The 27,592-nt window shown below is 36.3% G+C and overlaps 2 protein-coding genes across 3 annotated transcripts; both read right to left on the bottom strand.

The window, feature by feature from the left end:
- Positions 1 to 741: 741 nt before the first annotated feature.
- On the bottom strand, positions 742 to 9,609 carry dedd (death effector domain containing). 2 transcript variants are annotated; one of them, XM_052094216.1, is made up of 6 exons: positions 9,441 to 9,609; positions 6,312 to 6,996; positions 6,076 to 6,180; positions 5,742 to 5,879; positions 3,870 to 4,299; positions 742 to 1,041 (listed from the first exon to the last, which is right to left on the bottom strand). In XM_052094216.1, the coding sequence occupies exons 2-5, from the start codon at positions 6,862 to 6,864 to the stop codon at positions 3,890 to 3,892; spliced, it is 1,206 nt and encodes a 401-aa protein (XP_051950176.1). In that variant the 5' UTR covers positions 6,865 to 6,996; positions 9,441 to 9,609; the 3' UTR covers positions 742 to 1,041; positions 3,870 to 3,889. The 2 variants fall into 2 exon arrangements, with proteins under 2 accessions (XP_051950176.1, XP_051950175.1); XM_052094215.1 differs by having other exon boundaries at positions 742 to 4,299.
- A 7,429-nt stretch (positions 9,610 to 17,038) lies between these two features.
- On the bottom strand, positions 17,039 to 27,534 carry LOC127620557 (biglycan-like). Its single transcript, XM_052093706.1, has 8 exons — positions 27,352 to 27,534; positions 24,155 to 24,421; positions 20,000 to 20,112; positions 18,606 to 18,819; positions 18,285 to 18,395; positions 17,923 to 18,016; positions 17,547 to 17,685; positions 17,039 to 17,450 (listed from the first exon to the last, which is right to left on the bottom strand). Exons 2-8 carry the CDS (start codon positions 24,396 to 24,398, stop codon positions 17,253 to 17,255), a joined length of 1,113 nt encoding a protein of 370 aa, XP_051949666.1. The 5' UTR covers positions 24,399 to 24,421; positions 27,352 to 27,534; the 3' UTR covers positions 17,039 to 17,252.
- Positions 27,535 to 27,592: the final 58 nt, after the last annotated feature.

Here is a 27,592-nt window from a genome sequence, read left to right as displayed (position 1 = left end):
TGTATTTGAAGACTATAGGCACTTTTCCACCATCAGGCTAAATGGTTCTTGTTGCGTAACTGTGCCGTTACATACCATTCTGGGCTTCGTGGCATGGTTACGCTTTCTTTTTCCACTGTGGTGCTGTGAAATCAGGATTAGAATGGACTGACTGGGCAAGTGCCCAATCATGAATTGTCACATCAATAAATCCATTCCACCAGCTTGATTCTCTATCCCAAGTACAGTTAGTTAACTACACTGAGAAATATTGATCAGGAATGATCTGTAAACATACCGTACCGAACTGTGCTCAAGTGTTAATGCTACTGAAACCGTTAATCACCATGCTTAGAATGGTTCTGCCTGATGGAGGAAAATTGCTTTATACCTTTGGCAACACATGTATTTTCTCATATAAATCTATTTAATCAAAGACATGGTGTATCATTTCTGCACAACTTCCAGAGTACTTAACAGAATGGCTAAATAATGGTTTCCAAATATCCTTCAAACACTCGTACCTTCTGCAGTTAAAAAAAGGTTAACAACAGAGTCAAAGTGTTTACACTTTTCGTGGAAATTAATCTATGAATGGTTTTATTATAGTTTTTTCTGCAAATTAAGCTGAGATGAGGAAATTTTACATTGTAAAAAAACTAAAACACACACACTTCAGCTATACGGTTTTGACAAACATACCAATAATAATTGTATCTTTTTAAAAAAGCACTGTAACAGATTGTATTTTTAATAATGTGTTTATTGATTTGTACAGACATTGAATGAACCAACTGTCTATTTTGCACGTAAATATTTCACTTAACACAACAGCCGGCATGGTCAACAAAAATAAAATTATTCAAAAATCAGAGTCATAATGTGACAGATGGCCGATGATGCCGAACGTCTCCTACATTTTGGAATGGTGTTTTACTATATATGGTTACAATAGGTGAAATACTTGAGTAAAAAATAAAGTGCTCCGTCTTCATCTGTTCTAATGTCACTTTGAGAATACTCATCTCACCTCTCCAAAAAGTAGCAATCCCATTTCTTTCTCTATGAAAAACAAAGTATAAAAAAAGGTTAGAAATGTCTAGATATTTCAAATTTACAGACCACAGCTCAATTGTCACTGTGTGATATTTAAGGGGATCAATGTCATACACATGCAAGATATAAAGACAAACACTTGAACACAATCAATAGAACATGTACCCTATATAATATATATACCAGTCTGTAACTTTGTTTAGTTGTTCCATTAGGAAAACATTACAAAATGCTTTTCTTCTTTATGTAATGATAATAGCATTAGGCTAATTGTTCCACAGCTAACTTCTCTAAATGTCTGTTTCACTGTACCCCACAAATCACCAGTTTTAATTCTTTCAATTTTCAACAGTTACATATACTTAACAGATAGAAAAAAGGAAAGAATGAATTGAAGACAGAGAAGAGGAAGAGAGAGATAGAGAATGTTTGGGAACAACTTTGGTATTTTAAAAATATAGCAAAAAGATCTCAAGTCAGTCAAACAACACATCTTGTGATTTTTGTTGCTCAGGCATTTGTTTCACTTCAGTCATGTTAAAACACAGGTTGCACAGCAGGTTGGCACATTTTGAGTTACTCACATTATTCAAACTCCAAGTTTCATTCAAGACTTGTTGGACAGAGGCTCAAGCAGATTTTTTTATATATATTTTTTAGCACAGAACCCCTGGCAGAAGCAGTTCCTAAGAATGAGGTGAAATTACATTAAATGCACCACTGCAAGAAAAAATAAAGATTAAGCTTCTTTCAGGTGTTCTGCATAGCTGCAAGTGATAATTTTTTTGTTTTAGATAATCCTTAGTTTTATCTTACTAGCACAAATTTCAGAATTACCTAATTATTTTTCTGATTTAACAAAATTAATCCATTTGTATCTGTAAAAAATTCTACAAAGCCTTAATCAAACACTGTCATCACATGCATTTCAACTTTTACATAGTCATATCTCTACACGGTATTGTATTAGTGACGAACAAACTCTGGACCCAGAAATTTCAAATAAATCTGCCAAACAATAACAAACAATACGGATACATTTCGAAGCACTATTTTGGTCCAAACAAGGATATTAGTATAACCTATAGAGCCCATGTGTCATAATTATTTTGGGAAATTCTGGACAAGAGGGATCATGAAGTTGCAAATTCGAACAAAAGTTGACATGCCAAAATCAAAAGAAAGAATTACAGTGACATGCATCAAAACACAACTTGTAACAAAGCATTTCAAAAGGGATACTGAAAACTTAATTCTCCATGCCCCAGAATCTTCAATGTTGGCCAATCCCCACTGTGAATTTGCCAAGACAACCCAAATGTGCAATAACCTCAATGATTAAACAGAAACTGAGAACTTGTCCTGTTTCAAAATTCCAAAGTGAAGGTAAAGCATTGCAGTGTGCCAAGAAGCTGTTATGTGATTTACCAAACCTGAACATGGATGGCTATTTAGACAACATTGATAGGGGAATCATTTCTTGATGGGGAATCATTTCTTGATGGGTTGAAACAATGTCACAGTCGCAGTGTCACAGTTTTTTTTAAGGCAAATCAGATTTGTCTATCATCATGCACCCTCTTTGTTAATCTTTGAGGCAAACAGGTTTTGTTTAACCAGAAGAATTTCCCTAAGACCAAACGGTTGTGCAACAAGACTTGATGGAAACTTAGAAAAAAACAAAAACATTTCACACAAGATTAAAAACAAAAGCATTAGTGTTGTTTATGCAAGAAAACAGACAAAAGAAATGAAATGCCTTCTTTATCCGATACTTTCCCCATCATCTTTTATTTCCACAACTTGAGATCCTCAAAATAAAATACACTGATCAGCCACAATATTAAAACCACCTGCCTAATATTGTGTAGGTTCCACACATGCCGCTAAAACAGCACCAATATGCATATCAAAGTAGCATTCTGAGATCCCATTCTTCTCACCGCAATTGTTCAGAGTGGTTATCTGAGTTAACGTAGACTCTGTCAGTTCAAACAAGTCTGGCCATTCTCTGTGGACCTCTCTCATCAACAAGGCATTTCCGTCCACAGACCAGCCGCTCAATGGATGTTTTTAGTTTTTGGCACCATTCTGTGTAAACTCTAGAGAATGTTGTGTGTGAAAATCCCAGGAGATCAGCAGTTACAGACATACTCAAACCACGGTCCAAATCACTGACATCAAAATGTTTCCCCATTCTGATGGTTGAAGTGAACATTAACTCCTGAACCGTATCTGCATGATTTTATGCACTGCTGCCACATGATTGGCTGATTAGATAATAGCATGGATGATTGCTGGTGCCAGACGGGCTGGTTTGAGCATTTCTGTAACTGCAGATCTCCTGGAATTTTCACTCACAAGTCTCTAGAATTTATTCAGAATGGTGCCAAAAGCAAAAAACATCCAGAGAGGGACAGTTCTGCAGATGAAAATGCCTTGTTGATGAGAGAGGTCAAAAGAGAATGGCCAGACTGGTTCGAACAAAGTCTACGGAAACTCAGATAACCACTCTGTACAATTGTGGTATGAAGAATAGCATCTCAGAATTCTGAGATGCGGGCTGGCGCTGATTTTGTGGCATGAGAGGGACCTACACAATATTAGGCAGGTGGTTGTGATGTTGTGGCTGATCGGTGTACAAATAATACAACTTTCCATTTAACTTCTATCTTTCCATCCGTGTTAGCTGGAGATGCAAATCCCGGCCTCTTTTCTCATAGGGCACCTTTCTTTTAAGAGTCACTTCCCCTTTGTTTACATTCCTCATTTATACCTTCTCATTAGTGTCCAATCTCTCCTCATCAGGGTCTCTCTTAATTTCTCCCACTTACCGCCAGAGTCAATTCCTCCACTAGGACAAGGGACCCTCCCTGCTCCCTGTGCCCGCACCAGCGCCCCCTGCAACCAGGTTCCTCAGCAACTTCCTCCTGCCTGCCTGGTAGTCTTCCTCATCCACGTTCACCAGGAGCTTAATGGCCTCATGGCCCACTGCTTGCTTTAGAGAGTCTGTGATGAAAACACCCTTCAGGGCTTCCAACAGAGAGCCGTTGATGTAGTCCCGCCAGAAGGCGTCCAGATAGGTCAGCTCTGAGAACTTAATATCACAAATGATGGAACCCAGGTCACGGGATTTGAGGATAGTGTTGGCCTGGTTGAAACGCTCAAACTGCCTCTCTAGCGCCTCCTGCTTGTTGGAGAAGACATTGCCTTGTAGAGCTGACTCGTGTTGACAGTACTCCGCACGCACTCTCAGTCGTATGTCTGTGAGACAAGGAAGGTGTAAGATGTGCTGTTAATATCTACCAGCAAAGCAAACTCAAAATAAAAATGTGCTCGTCAAAAGTCTAAGGCTCAGATGGTACTTCCATGGACCATCTAATGCATACACAAAAATGGCAAGAGCTAGCTGAAATTCACAGTTTTATTCTGATTGGCTGGCTTCTAAGCAACTTTTAAAGTTACGCCCAAGTTTGAAATGCTGGTGCCATCAAATGTTAGAAACATTCAAGAGTTCTGTTTGATTTTAAAAGGTGCACTCAGTAATGTATTTATTTTTGGTAATTACTAGTGCTGTCAGTCTATTCAACTGTGAAAAATTCTGTGATTAATTGCAATTTCATAGTTAATCGTGATTAATTGCAGACTTTTTAGAAATTTGACTCTAAATATAATCATTTTCCTGTCAAAATGCATTTATTTCCTTCATAGGAAACGATATGTAACAATATACTGCTTTTTTAACATTTTACAAACAAACCCTTCTACAGTATAAAGATATAAATGCACTAAGAACGCACCGATTCAAGTAACATTAACGGTTTACCAAAGTCTCAAGTGGGAGTTTTTCACCAACTAAAAAAACTAGTCCCCACATAGGTTGCATGTTCATTGCAATGGGATTAAAAATCTATTAAACTACCATCCTCCACAATATTAATCAGCTGGCAGACTGTGGCCATCCGCTTTGCCACAGCAATCGTGAAGCTGCATTCATGATTTGCATTAGGGCATCAGCGCCGCTTAGAACCGCATGAAAAGTGACAAAAATGTCTCATTCTGCATTTTGGTGATAGTTAAGACTTGCCATGCTTCTGTGGTTATTAAAATGTGCCTTACTTAAACTGAAAAATACTCGATTTTGTCACAAGTTCCATCTAGTCTTGTTTTGTACAACTTTATGTTGTTGATGGGAAAAGGAGCTTTAAGCTCCTTTTCCCATCACTTTCTCACTTACACTGAATAAAATTAATGTTTTTTTGGTGTGTACATCAGTGTAATGACTCCAAGCAGACACATCATAAAGGTTTCGCCCTTCCAACCAGTGTTTATGCTGTATTGACGGCAAATCTGTTAATCACGATTAAAAAAAAATGTAAACGTTAAACTTTTTTCATTAATTGAGTGTGTTAACACATAAATTTTGACAGCTCTAGTAATTACTTAACATCAGAAAAAGATAGTAATAGAACAATAGAATTTTTAAAAATTTTTAAAAAATTATTTAAAAAAATTATAATAATGATATACATACAATTGATGAAGACTCTAATCATACCAGTCTTAGAAAAAAACCTGCTTTATTCTACAATGGTGCTGGGCACATTTTCATGAGCACTGCCAAGTTGAGATTAAATAATCAGCCATGTTTTACTCACTTTCTCAATAATCTACATTAGTAGGTTTAGTAGGACATGTTTCCATACCACAGGTCTGTTTTTCTCTGCAGTCAGCTGTCATATGAGATCTCTTCCTTTTCCTACTTAGTGCAGGTGGGATGGGTTTAGCACGTGGTGGGCATACCTGGGGCCCTGAAGAAGGACAGCAGATCAATGGCTGGGGTCCTGAGAGACAAAAACAGAACATGAACTTGTTAAATGTCTAATTAAAATAAATACAAATATGTCTGGTTTTGTAGCACATGTATTTCAAGAGCCATGATTAAAGTTTCAAAGACATAGGGTGAGGATTAGGATTTCCAGGTCAGGATTTGAAGAATTCCCTTTAATAAATCAAATGCATTGGTATTGGAGGACACACCTGTTCTTCTGTGAGGAGTGCCCTGCTGGGCCTCTCCTACTCCACTCGGAGAAACATAACGTACTGATGTCTCCTCTAAATATTTATCCACTGGATCTGGGCACACTGCAAAATAATCAGCGGCATTACATATTCACTCTTTATCAAAAAGAGTGATAGAACGGTAGCTACATTGCTCACAATAACCAACTGGTATAACTTTACTGCAATAAGTAAATGCTAACAAGATCACAAACCTGTTTGTCTTTTACGCAGTGTGACGTAGGGCAGCAGGTCATGGCGAGTGATGATGCGGAGCAGCTGAAGAACATGGCGGAAATTTGTCTCATCACACCGCCCCTGCCGCTCCAATGCAAGCAAGAAATCCCGCCCACTCCGTATCCCTCCTCTCTCATACTCGTCAATAACGTCCACAAAAAGGAAGGACAGCACTCGCACATCCCGATGTGTCAACTGCGCACCCACAATATCAAACATGCGGTGAAGAGAATAAAGCCCATACGCATCGTCCACTGCCTCTTCTGGCCACGGCTCAACACGGCTAGTAGTTCTCTTAGAGGGGGAGTTACTCGATGGTGGAGCCAGTCGGCTTAGAGAGAGTGCAAGGGAGTTACCGTGAGCTGTTGTTGATGAGGATGCAGCAACCCAACCTCTCCGAGGAGAGGAAAGCCCAGATCGGGAATAAGAGTCTATCGGAGAACGCGGAATGTGTTGCCTGCCCTGACTGGATGAAGAGTTCTGTGGAGAGAGGAGGGCAGGGTTGGCATTCCCATGCTGCTGTGAGGTCATCACTCTTTGCTATGTGGGTGATGGGGTGGGGGGTGGCGGAAGGCCCTGTCAGCAGTGTCAAGCTAGGATCAGTGTCAACACGCTCGGACCACAACGCTCACCTCCAACTTCAATCTCTCACCTCCAAATTCACTTTAAAAAAAGAACACAGTTAATAAAGAAAGAACCACTGGTGTGCATACATGTTATAGATTAATATAAAATGTTACTAAACTAGTGACTTACTACAGTGGCAAAATTATGTGAATCCTTTGGAATTAGTTGGTTTTCTCTATTAATTGATTATAAAATATGATCTCATCTTCATCAAAGTCACAAGTATAGACAAACACAACGTGCTTTAGTTTACAACACACAAACAATTATAATCTTTCATGTCTTGATAATCTGTCACATCCCATTAAACATTCACAGTGCTGTGGAAAAAGTAAGTGAACCCTTGGATTTAATAACTGGTTGAAACTCCTTTGCAGCAATATCCTCAACCAACCGTTTACTGTAGATTAGACCTGCACAACGTTAAGAAGGAATTTTGGACCATTCTTCCTTACACAACTAATTCAGTTCAGTGATAATCTGAGGGTGTCTGGTTAAACGGCTTTTGAGGTCATTCCACAGCATCGCTGTTGGGTTACGGTCTGGGCTTTAACTGGGCCACTCCAAAAGGTGGATTCTCTTTTTATGAAGCTTTTCTATAGTGGATTTATTTCAATGTTTATGGTCATTGTACTGCTACATCACCTAACTTTTACTGAGCATCAGCTGGTGCACAGCCTCCCTGACATTACCCCGTTGGATATCTTCATAAACTTGGGAATTAATTTTTCCCTCGATGATGGCAAGTGGTCCAGGCAGCCCCAAATCATAATGCTCCCTCCACCGTACAGATTATGTTTTCATGTTGGTATGCGGTGCACTTTCTACGTCATACATAGTGCTGTGTTTTCTTCCCAAATAATTAAACATTTGTTTCATCAGTCCACAAAACATTTCCCCAGTAGCATTGTGGAGTGTCAAGGAGGTCTTTGGCAAATTCAGGCATGCAGCAGTGTATTTGTTGAAAAGTAGCGGCTTCCTTCATGGTGTCCTGCCATGGACACCATGCCTTTTTAATATTTTCCGTATAGTAGACTCATGAACAGGGATGTAAACCAGTTACAATGATTCCTTCAAGTCTTAAGCTGTCACTCTATGGTTCTTTTTTTTTTTTTTTAACTAACTGAGCATTCTTCGGAGTGCCCTTTGAGTCATCTTGGCTGGACATCCACTTCTAAGGAAAGTAGCCACAGTACTTAATCGTCTCCATTTATAGACAACTGGTCTACTAACTGTGGACAGATACATATAGGAGCTCTTCGAGATAACTTTGTAACCCTTTCCAGTTTTATGCAAACCATTGGTCTTCTGAAATCTCTTTTTTGCAAGGCATGTCCACGTCAACAGATGCTTCTTGTGAATAGCAAAGTTCAAAATGTTTGATTGCCTTTTATAAGTCAATGTAGCTCTTAACCACTCATCAAATATTGTTTTATTAATTGGATGCCAGGTTTGCCAACTACTGAATCTTATTAGCTTTTGTTGACATCTTTAGCCTAGGGATTTACCTAGGGATTCACAGCACTGTGAATGTTTCATGAGATTTGTTCCAGACATGAAAGTTTATAATTGTTCATGTTGTTAGATTAAGCACATTGTGCTTTGTCTATGCTTGTAACTTTGATGAAGATGAGATCACATTCTATGACCAATAAACAAAGAAAACCAGCTAATTCCAAAGAGTTCACATATTTTTCTTGCTACTGTAAATGGTAGCTTCATCAATTTTAGAGGGCAAAGACAACCACATGAGCTGGATTCATTTTACACTGCCATCTATTGCCCAACTGTGTTTTCTAGATTATGTCCCAGTTGCCATTGCTCAATCAACCAGCTCCTCTACATCATACATCTGATCATATATTTCAATGCTAAATATTTTAATAGCATAGCTACATCTATTGTTATTGTGTACCTTGTTGGAAACCATGTCTTTTAAGCTTGTCGGTTCTTTTGATTAAAAACCTCATAAACAACAGCACTTGGGCAAAGAACCAGTTCCATATTTCTCAACTACATGCATTTTATCTGTTCGAAGTAGCATGTATTCTGTTTGCTTACTCGTTAACATATAGACTTTCAGGTTAAATATATCAAAATATAAAGAGCTATCACACTTTCTAAACACTAACATAATTGTATTTGCTTTAAAAGCCTTCATACAAGTCATATAAGGCAAATAAATAGTAATAAGCATCATGAACAAGCAGTTACAGTCAACAATCTTCTGAAATCTACCCAGACAGCTGTGTTAGCCTGCTACATAGCATACACATGTAGGGGTTGAAGAACACCATGATATTTTAAGATTATTTCCATGTTCAAGGTTGATATTTAACAACAATTACTTCTAGTGTCTATATACTTCTAAAGTTATTATAATGTTATTTATTATTGTTTTAAACTTCGCATAGCAACCGACTGTTGGCTTGCTAACGTCAACAGCGTGTAGCAACACTGAATGTACACAACTGTCTTACCTCTTTAATATCATGAATGAAGTTACAGTCACGGAGACAACGGACGTGAACTCTATTTAAATGTGCGGACTGGTCCTCATACATGTGCAAAGATCGTGCCAGGGGATAATTTAAACGGTTTGGTGAAGCTTGATAATGAGCCCATTTTTTGTTGCTCTACTAAAATGTAGGTACATCCGGGACATAGTCAAGAGTGGGGCAACATCCGGGGAATGTAGGAAACGCTTCATCTTTATTCAAAAGACAAAAAACGCTTGACGTTTCCAACACCTGACTGATGTATAAATGAGTTTGAAAGTTTTTTTTTTTTTTTTTTTAGAAATTATGCTAAGAATACATTCACAAGAAAATGGATCGAAATATAAGTTTTTATTTGGGGCACAAGATGACTTGAAATTGTTTAATAATAATAAATTATATTATAATAATCTGACTTAATTAAATGTGAAAAATCAAGATGTAGCTACAGTAATAGTAGCTACGTTTAATCAAATTCAACAACTCAATGGCTATTGTTTTTATTTAGAAACACACAGTTCTGGAAACTTTCTTGAATCCTAAATTTATTTATTTATTTAATTAATTTATAAATTATTTTGATCTATTAAGATTGTGACTGAACAATAACAATTACTGTGGCATTTTGGTATAAACTGTCAGGGTATGTGCCATATAATGTTGGAGACATGTTACCCTTTACAGCAATATAGACCTTTTCAACAATATTCTATGTGTATTTTATTGACATGTTCAAGAGGTCTTTCCTCAGTGAATAATGTTGTGATAATTTGTAGTTCTTGGCATTCAGAAGATTAATACGATGGCAGAAGGCAACTAAACAGTTCTGTTGCTTCCACACATTCCTTGTTTTTGGCCCTCCATGGGATCTGTTCAAACAAAACATAGGAATCAATACATGTATAAAGATATACACTGGCGGCAAAATGTTTGGAATAATGTACAAATTTTGCTGTTTCGAAAGGAAATTGACACTTTAATTCAGCAAAGTGGCATTCAACTGATCACATTAAGTGTAGTCGGGACATTACTGATGGAAAAAACAGCACCATCACTATTTGAAAAAAGTAATTTTTTATAAAATCTAGACATTCCCCATTTCCAGCAGGCATCACTCCAATACCTTATCATTGAGTAATCAGGCTAAATTGATAATTTTGTACTAGAAAATTACTTTATATTAATTTATATATATATATATATATATATATATATATATATATATATATATATATATATACCATTATATCAAACACAGTTGAAAGCTCTTTGGTCTGTTAAATGAAGCTTAACATTGTCTTTGTGTTTGTTTTTGAGAATAGACTGGCACGTCTCACTGAAATACAAGCTCCTTTTGGTGCATTTACTTCAGATAGAAGCTGACAGCGTATCTTAGTATCTCCAAGCAAAAGATCACCACACACAGGAAAGACATTTAGAAGGAAACCTTGAAATGAATCTGAGTCACCTGAGTTTCATCTGGAATGGGAAAAGCAAATTCAGTACAAGAAGAGACAGTTTCATTGTTGCAATTAATGCCATTGCAATGGTATAAGAAAATATTAATACTTTTGTGTACCTCATAGTCACTTACATTTTTGGGGTGGTCTAGGCCACCTTCCCTTACACTGGCCCTGAGTAGCCAATAGCAAAGTGGTTCCCAACTAAGGGGGCCTCAGCTAATTTTGGAAGGGGGCTGCAAGGTGACTTAAAAAGTCTATTCCGGGTTCAAGACAAGTTAAGCTTGATCAACAGCATTTGTGGTATAATGTTAATTTATTTTGAATCGTCCCTCCTACTCTTTAAAATATATATAAAATTGAGGTTACATTGAGGCACTTACAATGGATGTGATTGAGCCATTGTTTGGAGGGTTTAAAGGCAGAAAAATGAAGCTTACAATTATATACATGCACATACATTAACTCTTCTGTTAAAACTTGTGTTTTATTAAAGCTGTAAAGTTGTTTAAATTGTCATTTTATCAGTCATTTTAGGGTTTTAGGGTTTGTTGACATTACACCATCATGGCAATGAGATTGTAAAATTTACAAGACATTTACACAGAAACGGCAAGTAAGGAATTTTTCACACTAAAATCATGTTAACACACATTGTTTATGACTTGAGGCAATACTTTTGAAAAAGTGAGTATTTTACTGTATTTTACTTCCATTGTTAGTGCCTTGCTGTAACCTAGATTTGTGCTTTTTTTTATGAAAAGGTGAGACAAGTAAAAATTAATATTTATGGTAATCAATATTATGCCACAAATGCGTGAACTTGTCTTGAACCCTGAATATTCCTTTAATGGTATTTAGACCTTATTTACCTCTAAATTACACCATTTATTTTCATATAAAATAAGCAAATTTTATTGAAAGATTGTCAAAAAATCTAAATATGTGATGCATTGGGGTCTCTGGGGACATCTGCTGGAATAAAAATAACATGTACATGAAATTACAACTATTGTCAGATTTTATTTTTTTTTTTTAACAAATAATTTCTCTAAATTAAAATGCTAAAAACAGCTTTAAAAAGATTTAGGCCTACAACATAAATCCTGACAGTTTATAAGGGCCCTTAAAATAATGACAATGGGGTATGTTGCAGTCAGAAATGTTGAAAACCACTAAATTAGAGAAACTTAGTTTCATGACCCCTTTGTCACAAACATTCCCAGTTGGCCCTGATACGCTCAAATTACCTTATAATATTAGGCAATTTAATCTAAAATAAAAAACTAAATTATAAAAATAATACAGTTAATACAACAGGTCCACTGTACTTTATGAACATTCAGCTAGCTGCACTTTAAACATCTTTTAATTAGTCCTTTCAGATGGAAAACATTTATACGTATAAATGATGCGATCCAAAGTGCATTTGAACAGCGGTGAAACACTTTCTTATAATGTGTTACATTCACACGAGTAGACAGAGAAGTAAGTTTGGAGCACAAGAAATAGAAATAAACCTTGTAAATTGTCAGCTTTACACTAAGTTAAAATGCTATTTCTAGCCATTTTACATGCACATGTTACCTGACACGATCATATTTTTTTTATCAAAAACATTCACATTGGGGGCTTGGGTAGCTCATCGAGTAGCCTATTGACGCTGACTACCACACCTGGAGTGGTGAGTTCAAAGCCATGCTGAGTGACTCCAGCCAGGTCTCCTAAGCAACCCAATTGGTAGGGTGGGTAGAGTCACATGGGGTAACTTCCTCATGGTCACTATAATGTGGTTCTTGCTCTCGGTGGGCTCAACAAGTTTTGGGCCAGTTGCCATGTAAAATCCCAAACCGATTTCTCGTCCCAGTCCAGCCTTGGCGTGATGAGTTGTGCGTGGATGCTGTGGAGAATAGCGTGAAGCCTCCACACGCACTACTTCTCCACGGTAAAACGCTCAACAAGCCACTTGATAAAATGTGCAGATTGACGTCTCAGATGCAGGGGCAACTGACTAGTAAGACCTTTTCTATTAGGGCAAACATCGTATTCTCTATAATAATTTGTATTGTTTTCCTATAAAAATATCTAAAAATCATTAAAACAAGATCAATTTGATTTATTTTGTTTTAGAAACAACACTGCATAAGATATTTAGGTTTTTCAGAGAATGTATTTTTAACATGTGTATTTTGTCTTACTGTACTGGCAGAGTTTTTATAGTCAAAACAAGTGAAAAGATCTACTAGTGCTGAAGAAGTAATCCAAAGTATTTAGAATATGTTACTGACCTTGATTAATCTAACAGAATCAAAATACATTTTACAGCATTTATTCTGTAATCTGTATTGGATTACATTTCAAAAGTAACCCTCCCAACCCTGATTATGGTAGTGTAGGATCTATACTACAATATATTGGTAGGCTATACTACAGTGATGTAATAGGCCCTACAGTAATATCTAGCCTACTATAATTTACAACATATAGCCAAATAAAACGTCAAATATAAAATAAAGCTAAATCTGACAAAATTCGCCAGTTTTAGCTAACTTTATTTAGTTATAGCTAACATCCAGCGGCACATAAAATAATATTGGTATAAGTACTAGATATAAATGTAGGTTGTCAAGCTCACCGTCAGCCCCGAAGTGAATGACGTATCCATCTCCGTCATACACAGCCCAGTGTCAGTATCCAATGGGATAACAGAACTCAATAAACTCTCCGAAATGAGCGGTGGATACAATCTGCGAAACCTGTGCATGACAGTACAGTTCGTCAAGGTTCCTCGCTTTACAGAAGTGACTTAACAAGATTAACAACATATAATATACATTCCGTGAAGATTTGTTTTGAAACTCTCGTAAAGTAAACCCGACGTCACCAGTTATTTCCTTGTCTTAAATGCACTTGGAGGTTTATGTATTTATATATAATCCTATCCGCATCCTAAACTATGTTAACAGTGTCTCGCTGTGAGTCTAATCCTCGGCGAATTGAACAGACAGAAATGTAACGGTAAAGTAAAATATATAAATTTTATTAGTTTCTGTAGTTGTTTTGTAAAAAAAAAAATGTTTTAGTTAGGGTAACAAATTAATTCAATAAATCTTAGTAAGCATACCTGTTCTGTATACTCCATCTCTGTTTCTGTTTAGTTGTTAGGAGTAGAAACTATATACTGTGAGAAAAGTTGACCTTTTCAGTTTATATATATATTTAAGCAAGCTGACATTTCACTGCTAGTACACAGTTCCTATTTTCATAGTGTTTGTGTGTGTGTGTGTGTGTGTGTGTGTGTGTGTGTGTGTGTGTGTGTGTGTGTGTGTGTGTGTGTGTGTGTGTGTGTGTGTGTCAGTGACGGAAATCATGTGTAAAGGGTTCACTGTTCTTCTCTGAGTGTCTGAGGTCAAAAGTTGAACATCACTCCTCTATTCTAATATATTTTTTTCATTTACATAATTAATGCAGAATCTTTATGTACAGTATGTCTTTCCAAATAGGGTAGGCCTAATTATTGATCTAATTAGATAGTGCTTTTCCAGTTCTTACATACATAAATAATGCTGTTCTGTGTCTGTGTCACTCATTTCTCTCCTCGCTAGGATCCGGATCGAGACAGCGACTGCCGACCTGACTTAATAATTGGGGCCAATCCTGAAAAGTCCTAACAGCATCAAAATCATTTAATTTACTCTGCCAAGCCTTGAAGGTGTGGTCACACAACAATCTGTAGGAGGACTTGTTTGGAAAGGATTTTTTCAATAGCAATTTAAAATAAGTTTCCATTTGTTAAAGGTGCAGTTTGTAAGATTCAGAAACCCTTGTGGCCGTTAAGTGAACTGCAATCAGCAACCTGTTGCTCGTGCTTGCGCTCGTGCACATATTCCATAAGGAGGTGAGTGAACGAGCATCAGCCAAAACAATGACGTAATGTACAAAGAGACTGAAGGTGATCCACCGGCTTTATGCTAACAGATGAGGTAGCATAATTAAAGTTACACTTCAAACTTTGAGACTAAACTAAAACTGCTTATCAGCTAACATAGTGTACTAATACATACATACAGCTGCATACTACCGACCTATACCAAAATGTTGCACTATTGTATGTTTTGTATGTCATATGTTGTACTACGAATAAGAAACCAGCATATTTGCTTAAATTTATCCTGTATACCTGACTTAGTATAAAGAGAAGATCGTTGAAATTATTTGAAAGTTACGAAGCAAGGTTGCAGGCAAGTTCAAGTTATCTAAAATGACACAGATCAATCCATATGGCACTTTATTTCACATGCTATACAGTTATGTAAGCTTACCTTTCCAAAAAGAAGAACGCCAATTCAGGGTCGGTTTTGATCCCCAAAACCAAAGGAGGGTCCCTCCAGGAATCAAATGCCCTGCCGATTTCACTAGTTTTCTACTCTAGTTTTTGCTTGACCACGATCACGTTCCCACTTAGCCAGACTGGATTCAGTAGATAAATGTAGTTTTTGTTTTAGTTTTTTTGGCTTACTCAGAGTTTGTTTAGGAGTCGTGTTGTGCTGGAAGCTGGATGTTTGCTGGATTCCATCTCTAAAATAACGTTACCTAATGTTGGAGTTTGTCGTCGCTGTTGAATAGCAGAAGAGAAGCACTGAGGCAAGGCTCTCTGGAGCATGCATAAACGTTACATCCTTTGGATTTTACCGGCAAAACCGACCCGCTCACTTCGCAAGAAAATCAGTCTACAGGCATTAACAGGCAACCTAGGAAGTTCGGGAATAACACATTTTTTAAGTTGCGTTACAAGCCGTTCACACATTAGCAATAAAAGGTGAATATTACATGAAAATTGTTACATATTGCACCTTTAACATTATTTAACATGACGTAATAATGTACAATACTTTTAAAGCATTTATTAATCTTGGTTCATGTTAATTTCAACATATTGATTTTTAAAATAAAAAGTTGTATGTATTAAGATTTGTTACTGCACTTTGAACTAACATGAACTAACAATGAACAACTGTATTTTTATGAACAAAGATGAATAAAATCTTTAAATTATATATATATATGGTTTATTGTTAGTTCATGATACCTTGCATTAAATAATGTTAACGAATGGGACCTTATTGTAAAGTGTTTCCCTTTTTTTAAGTGTCAGATTTGCAGGTTTATTCACTAAAATCTCTACTTACAATTAAAACATTTAGGCTTAAGTAAATTCCTGACATTTAAGTTTAAAATCAACATGTCATCTAAACCCTAATAAGTTGACTGTACTCATTTGATTGAGAAAACAGGTTCCCTCAATTGAATTGAGTAATTATTTTTCCAAAACTTTTAAATTCAAATAACTTGGTGTTCATATAGAATGAACTTATCTATTCAGGTTAAGTTAATGCAAGTAGACTTAAGTCAGATTTGCTGTTTAAATATTGTTGTTAATAATTGTAATTAAATTGATTCAATTTCAGATCAAACAATAGCACAGGTCAAATAAAGATAATAACTGATTCTAGTTTAGTAATTAAATCAACTTAATTCTCAAAAGAAATCCATATATACGTGCGCTTTAACTGCACATGCACAAAGAAAATTAGTCAACAGGGTCCAACTTGACCAAATGAGACGATGATCAGTAACACGAAACAACTATTTGCAATCTTAATCTTAATTACAACTATTTAAATGCCCCCATAACTTCCCTTTAACCAAGGAAACATAATTAAACGATTCAAGTGCAAAGCATTATTCCCCATAGGATTTTCTTTTAGATAAATAAGGTCATTGAACTTAAACATTTGAGTTATGAGCCCAAAACCTGACGTTCAAATAATACTTAAGACAACTTGATAATTACAGAAATGACATTTTTAGGGTTTGCAGTGATGGATCTTGTAATGGCAACATAAACAATCCAAAACTTTATTATCACCATTATGAATAAGTGGCATCCAGAATGACAAACTCTTAATTTATCATATTATTTAAAGATTCAACCAATAAAAACTAACCAAATGAAGCTGTTACATCAAAACAATGAATCTGAGTTAATTCAGCAATCATCAATGATGTAATAATAAACTAAATTAGACAGAATGGTATTTTTAAGGAGTACATACAGTATGCATTAAATGTCAATGATTTATTCAGCAGGGAATAACACACCAATTTGGGTTGACAAAATTATTTTGTATGGAGGCCATGTTTCTTCCAAAATATGCCTCCATGGAAATGTGCATCCATTCTCTTCACTCAAATATCTTGATGATTTACAAATCCCTTTTCCCCCCTAATTCTTCCACTCGACTGGTTTTGTGATTCCCAAGGAGTGCATCTTTTATTTCTTGTGGTTGCCGAACTGTACAGCCATGTGGCCACTGACACAGCGGAAGGTAGATGGCTGCACCTCCCAGTACCTAATTGGGTTGTCAAAGAGACTGATGCCATTGTAGAAGACTCTTTTCATCCCGAAACTCGTAGGGCAGAAGTCATCTACCCCAACCTCAGTGATATTGTTTGAATGGAGGTAGACAACCTGCAAGACAAGTATGACATGGTTCATAGTATAACTATAACTATAACATTAACAGTTTTTTGTTATACAAATGAATTGTATAACACACACACACACCTGCAGATACTTCATATGAGGCAGTCCACTTGGCACATTGGAGAGACGGTTGTTCTCAAGGTGCAACTCTCTCAGATTGGACAGGTAAGACAAAGCGCCATGCTCAATGTGGCGAATCTGGTTATTGCCAAGGCCTAACCTAAACATAAACACAGAGACAGTTAGGGGTTATCAGAGCAAGAGAGCTGGAGTATGATATATTAGGCTACATTTTAACCAATAGACTAGAGGACTCCAAAAGCAAACGTTAGATCATAAAAAGTCAAATAAATAAATTTACTTTCATTTTAGTACTCATTTCATTTTAAAGGCTCAATACAATCTGCTTCCATATATAAATTATATTAAACATTAATTATGAATACTAAGGGGTTACCTCTGCAGATGGGTGTACTGGCTGAGGTCCACCATCTCAATGGCCTGAATATGATTATTGTCCAAATGAAGCTCATTAAGACTGCTGGGAAGGTCTGACAAGAATAAGTCACATTCCGTATAAAAACAGAATGAGATAAAAACATTTTGGGAAAAGAATTGGACACATTCAATATTGAAAATAATTCAGCATTCCATAACTCAAGACAAAAATACACCTCTGTATGTATTTATGGTACAGCATTATCATTCAACCATACAAGTTAAAATACATATAAATACTGCCAAGGAAATTGAAATACAACAAAATGCTAAAATAAAATAATTCATTTAAATTAGATTATCGTCCTTCGTTCTCATTACCTCTGGGCACGCCAGTGAGCTTGGATTCAGAAATGCGCAAGTAGTTCAGTTTAAGGCCCATGAAAGCACCAGGTTCGAAACCACTGTTCTGGATAGGATTACGGCCCATCTCTGCAACATCAACCAGAATTTGAGGCACAGATCTAGTGTTATATATGCACTATCATTTACCACCTTGGGTTAAAGTTAGTTGTCAATTAAGAAACAATTATGTGCAGTGCATTACACCTTAAGCAAGCTTTATCTGCCTTAATATTATAAATGATACCATATGAGGCACATTAAGGAATACTAACAAAAACACGCACACACTTTTCTTACCAATGACATGCATGTTTTGCAGGCCTGAGAAGCTTAATGCCGGAACCTTCTTGATGTGGTTGTCATGGATACGCAGCTCCACCAGGGATGGAGGCAGGTTTTTGGGAATGGAGGTCAGAAGGTTGTGGGAGATGTATAACTTTTGTAAACGCTTCAAAGGGACGAAAGCCTTGGGGTGAGTTTTGGAGATTTGATTATATCTTAACACGAGAGCCTGTGGGGCATAAGTGAAGTGTTAAAGACAAATGCTTATCTGTCTTATATTAGATTATTTCACAGCTGTAATATCGATGAGGTGGAATGGATTACTGCATATATAAACATGTGTAATTATATTTAAAGGTGCTGTAAGCGATTTTTTTCATGGAAAGGTGAAAAACTTTTCATACTCCCTTTAAGATATTAATTAAATAAGTGTCAAGAGATATCTCACCAGTCTCTGTGACAGCTCTAGACTCTGTAAACAGCAAAAAAAATTTGTCCGTGGGCAACAGTCAAGGACGCTTTCTGTCTGTCAATAATTTTGCACGTTCTCATAGTATTGTAGTTTCAGCAAATTATTGAGACGTAATGCCATTTTAATGCCATTTTGTTCATTACATTTGTCAGTTGAGGGCGCTATTTCACTGCTGTTGTTTTTCACAACCACATCTGCTGAGAAAGATATAGCTGCAGGCAGTGCTCCAAAAAGGGGGTGGGAGCACCAAACTGCCAATAAAAATATAAGGAGTCCCTTATATAACCCTTTCCCTAACCTTAACCATAATGGTAATTAGAAGTAACCATAAGATATTAGAAGTTCCTTAACCAAATGGGGTTAAGGAAGGACCTTAACCCCATTTGGAGTTGGCGCAACCCCCTTTTGAAGTAACCATGCCCCTTCTGGAGTAACCCCGCCCTCTTTTGGAGATTCAGCCCCCATTTGGAGATCTCCGGCCTGCAGCTATACCTACTTGCATGTCAGTCTCAGTCAAGCTCACTTGGTATGTTTGGAGTGCAGGGTTTTGTAAAGGGAGGGCGTGGCTAATCCAACAGCTCAATTTGTGGAAATTCTAGAATGGCTAAAATCATTTACAGCACCATTTACACAAATAGGACATGTTTCTGGATCAAAATCATTTAATATCAAGCAATCGGTGCCCTCTCTCTTTGTAGGGGTAGATTTTAGGGTTAGGATTAGTGCTATGATTGGTTAATAGGAATGTTGTTGCATGTTAATTTCAGAACATGTTCTAATGGTTAAATCACACATGAGTTACAACTAGTCTGTAACGTTTTGATAACAAGCAGAAATGTTCTTAGAATGTAAAACATAAGTCACAATACAGGACCTGATGATTCACAAAAGCACATTTAATTTTAATGCGCATTATACAATAAAGATTTAGCCTCACATAGAGGTTGGTCAGTCCCTTAAAATCTCCCTCTCTTATCTCTGTGATCCTGTTGCTCTGAAGGTCCAACAACAGTGTGTCCGCAGGAATATCATATGGCACATAACCTAAACCTGTTGGAGGAATAATGCACAAACAATCAAAATTAAACAGAAATGCTTTGTGAAAATGAGGTATGTTAAAACATCTATACTGTGAAACATTTAACTTAGGCTTGAAAGATGTTAAACTGTGGTAATTCGGTACATGACAGTAAGTGAGACAAATTTAAGGATGTGTATATTTTTCATGGTAGTGGAACTTTCCTTTTCGGATAAAATCACAAATTCCTCTTATATTTCAACCCTTCCCTTCAGACACCTGACTCCATTCTGGTATGTAACTCCCACTTTTCATGATCTAATCAATTCCAAGTGGATGAAATCAAGTTCCATCCTACATTTTGTTTAATTAAGTATCTTTGTTTGCATGTAAATTTGTCTGATTAGGGGTTGTGAATGCATGTTTACTTAAAATGCTATAGTGTCTTTACAATGACCAGAAATTACAACAATGCAGAAAAGATGCAATAATAAGAAACAGGAAGAGACAAATTAGCCTTTATTGTCACACTTTATTTTACACTATCTGTTTTAATGTGAATTTACAATGTGAAGTCAATTCTAAGTAATATTAATGAGCAACTACTGTATGTATCTAATGTATAACTGCTTTGTGCAGCTGGATGTAAAAAACAAAACAAATCTTTGTTATAGTTATTACGTTAGTAATTATTTAGTAACGTAATATGTGTACCACAGACACTGTAAAATAAAGTGTTACCAACCTTTTTATTAATATTACATTCATTAAATTAATAATCACACCTCAATTGTAATTTAGTTTATTGCCATCAGATGCAATAGGAAGAACACACTTAATTTAAGAAAATTTCTTCAGTATCTTTCATCTGTGTCTTTGGGTTATCCAAGTTCACTTGTAAACTTTTCAGTGAGCTATAATTTGGAAAATGTTTGGTAATTCTCTGGTCTTTGTTGTTGTGTGCTAGCATTCGTCCCTTCCTATATAATTAAGATGGAGCCGGATGAATTATCCACGTAGCACATTACAACGTGGAGAGAGAAAAAAGAGAGCTGGAGAAAGAAGAATAAATGTATTTTATGATATATCTATTATAGCTGAATCATAAAACACAGATAGCAAGGGCAGCTGTGCTTGGGTGGTGCCTGGCAACAACAGAAGTCGTGCATTTGCTTTGAAATTAATCATTCCCGGTGAAACCGACATCATAGTTTATGGCACATCCGCTGTACCGAGTAGACTGTCTGTCTTCTCAGGTGATCGACCACACACCACATGTGCTGTCTGATGTGGATGGCCTAGATTAGTGGTGTGTCTGAGCTGGTATCCGTTTTAGAGCAAAATTTTATTCTGCTTTCACTCATGCCTTTGATGTGGATGTTAAAACCTAATAATTCCTTTTTTACTTTAAGCTTAAATTTATGCCTGACATGCCCCAGTTTCAGTCACAACGTTGATTTATTTATATTTAAACTCACATTTATGACATAGAGTCAGCGTTAGATAAGTTCCTTAAAATGAGTAATCCACTACAAATGACTCATTATTTCTCTAAAAATTGTAATCAGATTACCTTAATAATTACTTTATCTATTTTTTTATTTTTTCCCCTTTTCTCCCCAATTTGGAATGCACAATTCCCAATGCGCTGTAAATCCTCATGGTGGCGAGGTGACTCGCCTCAATCCAGGTGGCAGAGGACAAATCAGACAGTCAATCTGCGCATCTTATCATGTGGCTTGTTGAGCTCGTTACTGCGGAGCCATAGTGTGCGAGGAGGCTTCACGCTATTCTCCACAGCATCCACGCAAAACTCACCACGCACCTCACCGAGAGAGAGAACCACATTATAGTGACCACGAGGAGGTTACCCCATGTGACTCTACCCTCCCTAGCAACCGAGCCAATTTGGTTGCTTAGGAGACCTGGCTGGAGTCACTCAGCACACCCTGGATTCGAAATTGCGACTCTAGGGGTGGTAGTCAGCGTCTTTTACCTCACATTTTTCCTTCACAGTGACTCCTTATGGGGCCATAATTAACGTATTCTACAATAAATAATATATTAAAAATAAGTATATCCTATAATGTTCTTAAATGTAATTCAATTAATTGAAAGACAGTAAATGTAATCTGATTACAAGAATTTTTTTAATTGGATTACACCCAACACTGCATACAGTGGATCCAAAAGGTATTTGGACACTTAAAGGTGCATTCAGTAATCTTTTCATCATTAAAAAATTTACTCTAAAAGAAATTAATTGTAATTTTGACCCATATGCTGTTGGCCATATCACGACCCTCTCACACGAAATGAGGAAACTAGTAATATCGGTAACTTTAAAAAATGGTTTAAATCTGCATGCCGAATACTAGTAGCTTAATCTTAGTAACAACCCTATTATTGGACACTTTCACTCTTGAATTCAATTGATCATGGCTAACTGTGAATTTCTACAATGGCATCTGTAACTGAAAACTATTGAATTTGAATGACCGCTAGATGTCACTGTAAATCCAAATGACTCAAACAACAAAGTTACTGAGTGCACCTTTAAGCCCAACTTAAAAATACATGAATATCTTTGCATTAGATATCAAAATATCAAAGGAAGTGGTATTTATGAAAAAATAGCACAAACACAATTTCAAGCAAAACGTTTCACAAAATAAATTTGTTAGGCTATATTATATTATTATAGACAATATTATATGATTTTGTGTTGTTAGTATGGCATATAGCCTTAATGGAATTTGATTTGATTTTGTCAGCAGTTTTAATGTTTAAATTAATTAATATAACACATGTTATTTTCTCTAAGGCAACTTCAAAGTTTGGTGTTTATTTATAATACTGGATATATATGCATTGTTTTGAATTTTATCTCCACGAAACTGCTCTAATAAACCATTACAGGATATATAAAGATAATCCAAGATGACGATGAGTCTGCATACAAAAGGGAGGTTGAACGGCTGGCTCACTGGTGCAGTCAAAACATCCTGGAGCTCAACACGGCCAAAACAGTGGAGATGATAGTGGACTTTAGAAGGAACACCCCAACATTGACCCCGCTCACCATTCTACAGTAATCAGCACTGTGGCAGCAGTGGAGTCATTTAGGTTCCTGGGCTCTACCATCTCACAGGACCTGAAGTGGGAGACCCACATTGACTCCTGTCACAGACGCTGCTGATACAGTTCTACTCAGCAGTCATTGAGTCTGTCCTCTGCACTTCAATAATTGTCTGGTTTGGCTCAGCTATGAAATCATCATATCAGAATAGCAAAATATTAGGCAGGTGGTTTTAATGTTGTGGCTGATCAGTGTACAGTATATATATATATATATATATATATATATATATATATATATATATATATATACATACTGTATATATATATACATTTATTTTATTTTTTTTGTCTTATTATGTATTTCTATATATACTTGCATTTTCTATTTTTTTGTATTTGTATTATTATCTGTCTTGTTGTGGTATCGTTTGTGCAATGGAAGCTTCTGTCACCAAGACAAATAACCCCTGTAAGCACACTTGGCAATAAAGCTCATTCTGATTCTGATTTTGATTCTGATTCTGATTTGCTGTCCAAAACGTTTAGAGACAGAAAATATCTATTTGTAGCAGACAGTTACAGTGGTATGGGAACATTTCGTAACAACATTTCGACTTCCCTTATGATCATATTAAGTTAAAAGTAATGGCAAAATTGCTTTACTGCAGTTAGTTTTTTTTAGCAATGGCATCATTGTTTTGATTTGTATCTAATGCAAGGAAATCAGACATTTTGAAGTGAGACTTAAATGTCCAAAGGTGTCAAAATATTTTTGGGGTCAGTGTATGTGTGACTAAATGTGTCAATCTTATGTGAAAAATGACAAGCAATTCTTTGATCTTTGATTGATGTCAAAGGTTGGCAATTATCAAATAAGATGGTTAATATGAAGGAGACGTATCACTCGTTCTATCTTCATCACAAACTGACATGTCTTCACTCTTTAGACTATGCATTTTTGTACTTCACAAGCATATATCATCTTAAGCCAACCTAAATCCGAGCACTGTACCACTCTGCGGTCACACCGACAGCCAAATGGACACGTGGGGTGTTCAGGTTGATATGGACCCACAGCTGAGCCTTCTTCCTGGTCTTTCATCATCATCATCAGCTCCTTCACATCAATGTCCTTGCCAAAGTCCAAGAATTCTTTCTGCTCAAAGGGAGGGGCGGAGGAGTGGAGGGGCAGGTGGATAGTACAAAGAAACAGGAGAGCCACACTGACTGACAACATGGTGGCTAATACAAGTTTTTAATCTGTGACAAAGAAAGAAAGAAAGAAAGAAAGAAGACGCTTAAATATGGTAGTGGAAGAACAATTTCTCACTACGCTTCTTGCAAAAACCCTGAATGCTACTTTGGATCCAAGAGCTGACTTTGGTAAAATCCATAATTCTCTGGTGTTATTAAGCTTTCATTATACAGCTGCCTCACTGACAGTTGCAATAAACCACTCTGCTCTTCAAATCTACCAAATGAGAAAATATATAATTGTACCTAAAACTAAAACTCAAGCCAGTGAAATAATTATTTGGGTCAGATGCACCAATGTGTGCAAGTGTGTATTTTCGTAACCTGTTTTCATCTCACAGTCACAGCTGGTGATTTTTTTTTTTCTTCACAGAGCTGGTATAACATCAGCTGAGTGTATTTTTGTATAATTTCTCCAGATGAATTACAGCTGAAACCACAATGATGAAACGGAGACTTGAACGAGCAAATAAATCAAGCAATGATCATCCTTAGATGAACATGCTTCTTCCAATCTTTTTTATTTAAAAGGTCACAGAGGTCAGAACAACACCATACAGTACATTCATGGTATACATTTTATCAGTATGTCTGGTTCTTGGATTTGCACCCATGACCCTGGCATTTTAAACATTATACTCTACCAGCTGAGCTACAAAAACACACACATATTGCTGCAGTTCCATCTTTGAGAAAAAATGTAATGCTGAGGTTTTGCTCATTCATAGCCCAGGTGATTGTAAGATCAACAGCATTTGTCAGCATGAATTGTCACTCCTTGTCTTTAAAAAATCAAAAAATAAAAATGCAAGTGTATTTATAAAATTATAAGCTTCACGTTTCTGCCTTTAAACCCTCCAAAAATAGGCCCCATTCACTTCCATTGAAAGTGCATCACTGTAACCTCGATTTTTGCTTTTTTTAAAGGAAAAGGAGGGACCAGTTAAAATAAGTTTTTGTGTTAATTAACATTATGCCACAAATGCTGTCAATTTACCTTAACATGTTTTGATTTAAAAATAGAAACAAGTGAGACAATTGTTGACATGCAGAACAATAATAGATATATCATAGAAGTATATTGCTGGCACTTTATAACAAGGTTGTTTTTGTTAACATGAATTAACTACATTAGTTAATATTTACAGTACTGTGCAAACGTTTTAGGCACTTGTGAAAAAACTTGCATAGTGCCGATGTCTTCAAAAATAATGCCATAAATAGTTTTCATTTATCACTTAATGTCATACAAAATCCAGTAAACATAAAAAAGCTAAATAAATATTTGGTGTGACCACCTTTGCCTTTAAAAGAGCACCAATTCTCCTTGGTACACATGGACACAGTTTTATTGGTTGTTGGCAGATAGGATGTTCCAAGCTTCTTGGAGAATTTGCCACAGTTCTTCTAACTATTTAGGCTGTCTCAATTGCTTCTGTCGCTTTATGTAATCCCAGACTGACTCGATGTTCAGTGGGGGGCTCTGTGGGGACCATGACATCTGTTGCAGGGCTCCCTGTTCTTCTATTTTAATCTTTTCTATTTGCAAAAGCAATGTTTGGGATTCTAACATTTATATTTCCTATTGACACACTAAAGCTGAAGATATAAATAACCATCTTAAGACAAATTATTTTGTAAAAAAACTTATGTGCCTTAAGACTTTTAGAAATAAGACTTTTGCACAGTACTGCATATATATATATATATATATATATATATATATATATATATATATATATATATATATATATATAGCTCAGTTTGAGACATTGTTGATATCTCTTCTTTAACTTGTGAGGAGAAACATGAGCGATTACAAGGAGGTTTTATGCAGGATAAATTCTGAGAAGCAGGACAAAAGGTCTCCATTTGCTCTCCATTTAATCTCAATGTTGTCTAGAAACCATTGGGATATTAATGATTCCATTTGCGATTTAGATTTTTAATTAAATTCAATGGGCAGACACTGATCTACTTACTATATTGAATTATGTGGCTGTCCATATCAGCATGAAGGAACTAGTTCTTTTTCTGTGCCACGTTTTGTATGTGTGGTTTTAAACTGCCTCTGAGCTCTCTTTCTCTCTCTAAATTCCCTCCCACACCCTTTACCACAGAATGGCAGAAGAACCACATTACTGGCAAGTTTAACGGATTGTTTTTGGAGAGCCACCCTGATTCATGCCCTAAAGCAAAGGCACTGAATTAAATCATGTCCTCTCAAAAAATGATGACTTTGCACACAGCCTGATTTTGACCTTTGCCTAACAAGTGCTTTAAAGGATTTTAAGAGTTAAGAGTAATTAAATTTTATTTATCCACCCATTTTTTAACTGGTTAAACTTCAGGACATAGAGTAAATCTACGTTTGATCTTGTTGTAGATAGGTCAAGATGTCTCTAAGAGTTTTTTAATGACAATATAGTCTGGCTCTTGCTTATCCAGAACAGCAACCATAAATAACTTCCTAAAGAGCCACAAGGGTTGAGATGTCCTAGGTGACTCATTAGCTCTCTCATTCAAAGATATATTATTATCTGAATGACATCAAATGGTCATTCAAGCCTAAATTAAATCTCATATTGAAGATATGAAGGTGGTGATTCTCTCAGATAAGCTTATTAAAGACTAAATAACTAAATGCTGTAAAGATTACAGACTTGACGTGGATGGCTGAGTGTCGCAGAAAACATGAAACTAATGTAGGAGCCAAGGAGGCATTTGGGATCATTTTTAATTATAAACTCACACACGCTTTGCACTTTACACATTGACCTGATCACGATGGAAAGTAGTGAAAAACTTGCATGCAACCAATGAATTACCAGAATAACAGATTACAGATTTTAATGTGCTATGGAAATGCATAAGGTGTGCAAAACTGGGGAACAGGTCAGAAAGTACATTTAAATCACTGCATAAAAGCATCTTACCTGATGTGCGAGATGTATTTGCAACTGTGACTCTGATTTCTTCTTTTTTTTTTTTCCTTTTACAAAGTTTGGTGGCAAATAGATTTTATGGTGTGATCATTGTTTTGGATAGTTCCAGCAGTTTTCCAGCATCGAGCAGTACCTGCAATTCAAAACACAAAGCAGCTGGAGAAAAAGAGGAAAAAGTGTTGAGACATTCCCACTTAACTTGTAATTCCCTCCCACTGTTTCTTTCTCTTTT

Source organism: Xyrauchen texanus, chromosome 27 (genome assembly GCF_025860055.1).
Source record: "Xyrauchen texanus isolate HMW12.3.18 chromosome 27, RBS_HiC_50CHRs, whole genome shotgun sequence".
Taxonomy (NCBI): domain Eukaryota; kingdom Metazoa; phylum Chordata; class Actinopteri; order Cypriniformes; family Catostomidae; genus Xyrauchen; species Xyrauchen texanus.
Note: the sequence above shows the minus strand (reverse complement) of the source record. Positions and strands in the feature narration are given on the sequence as shown.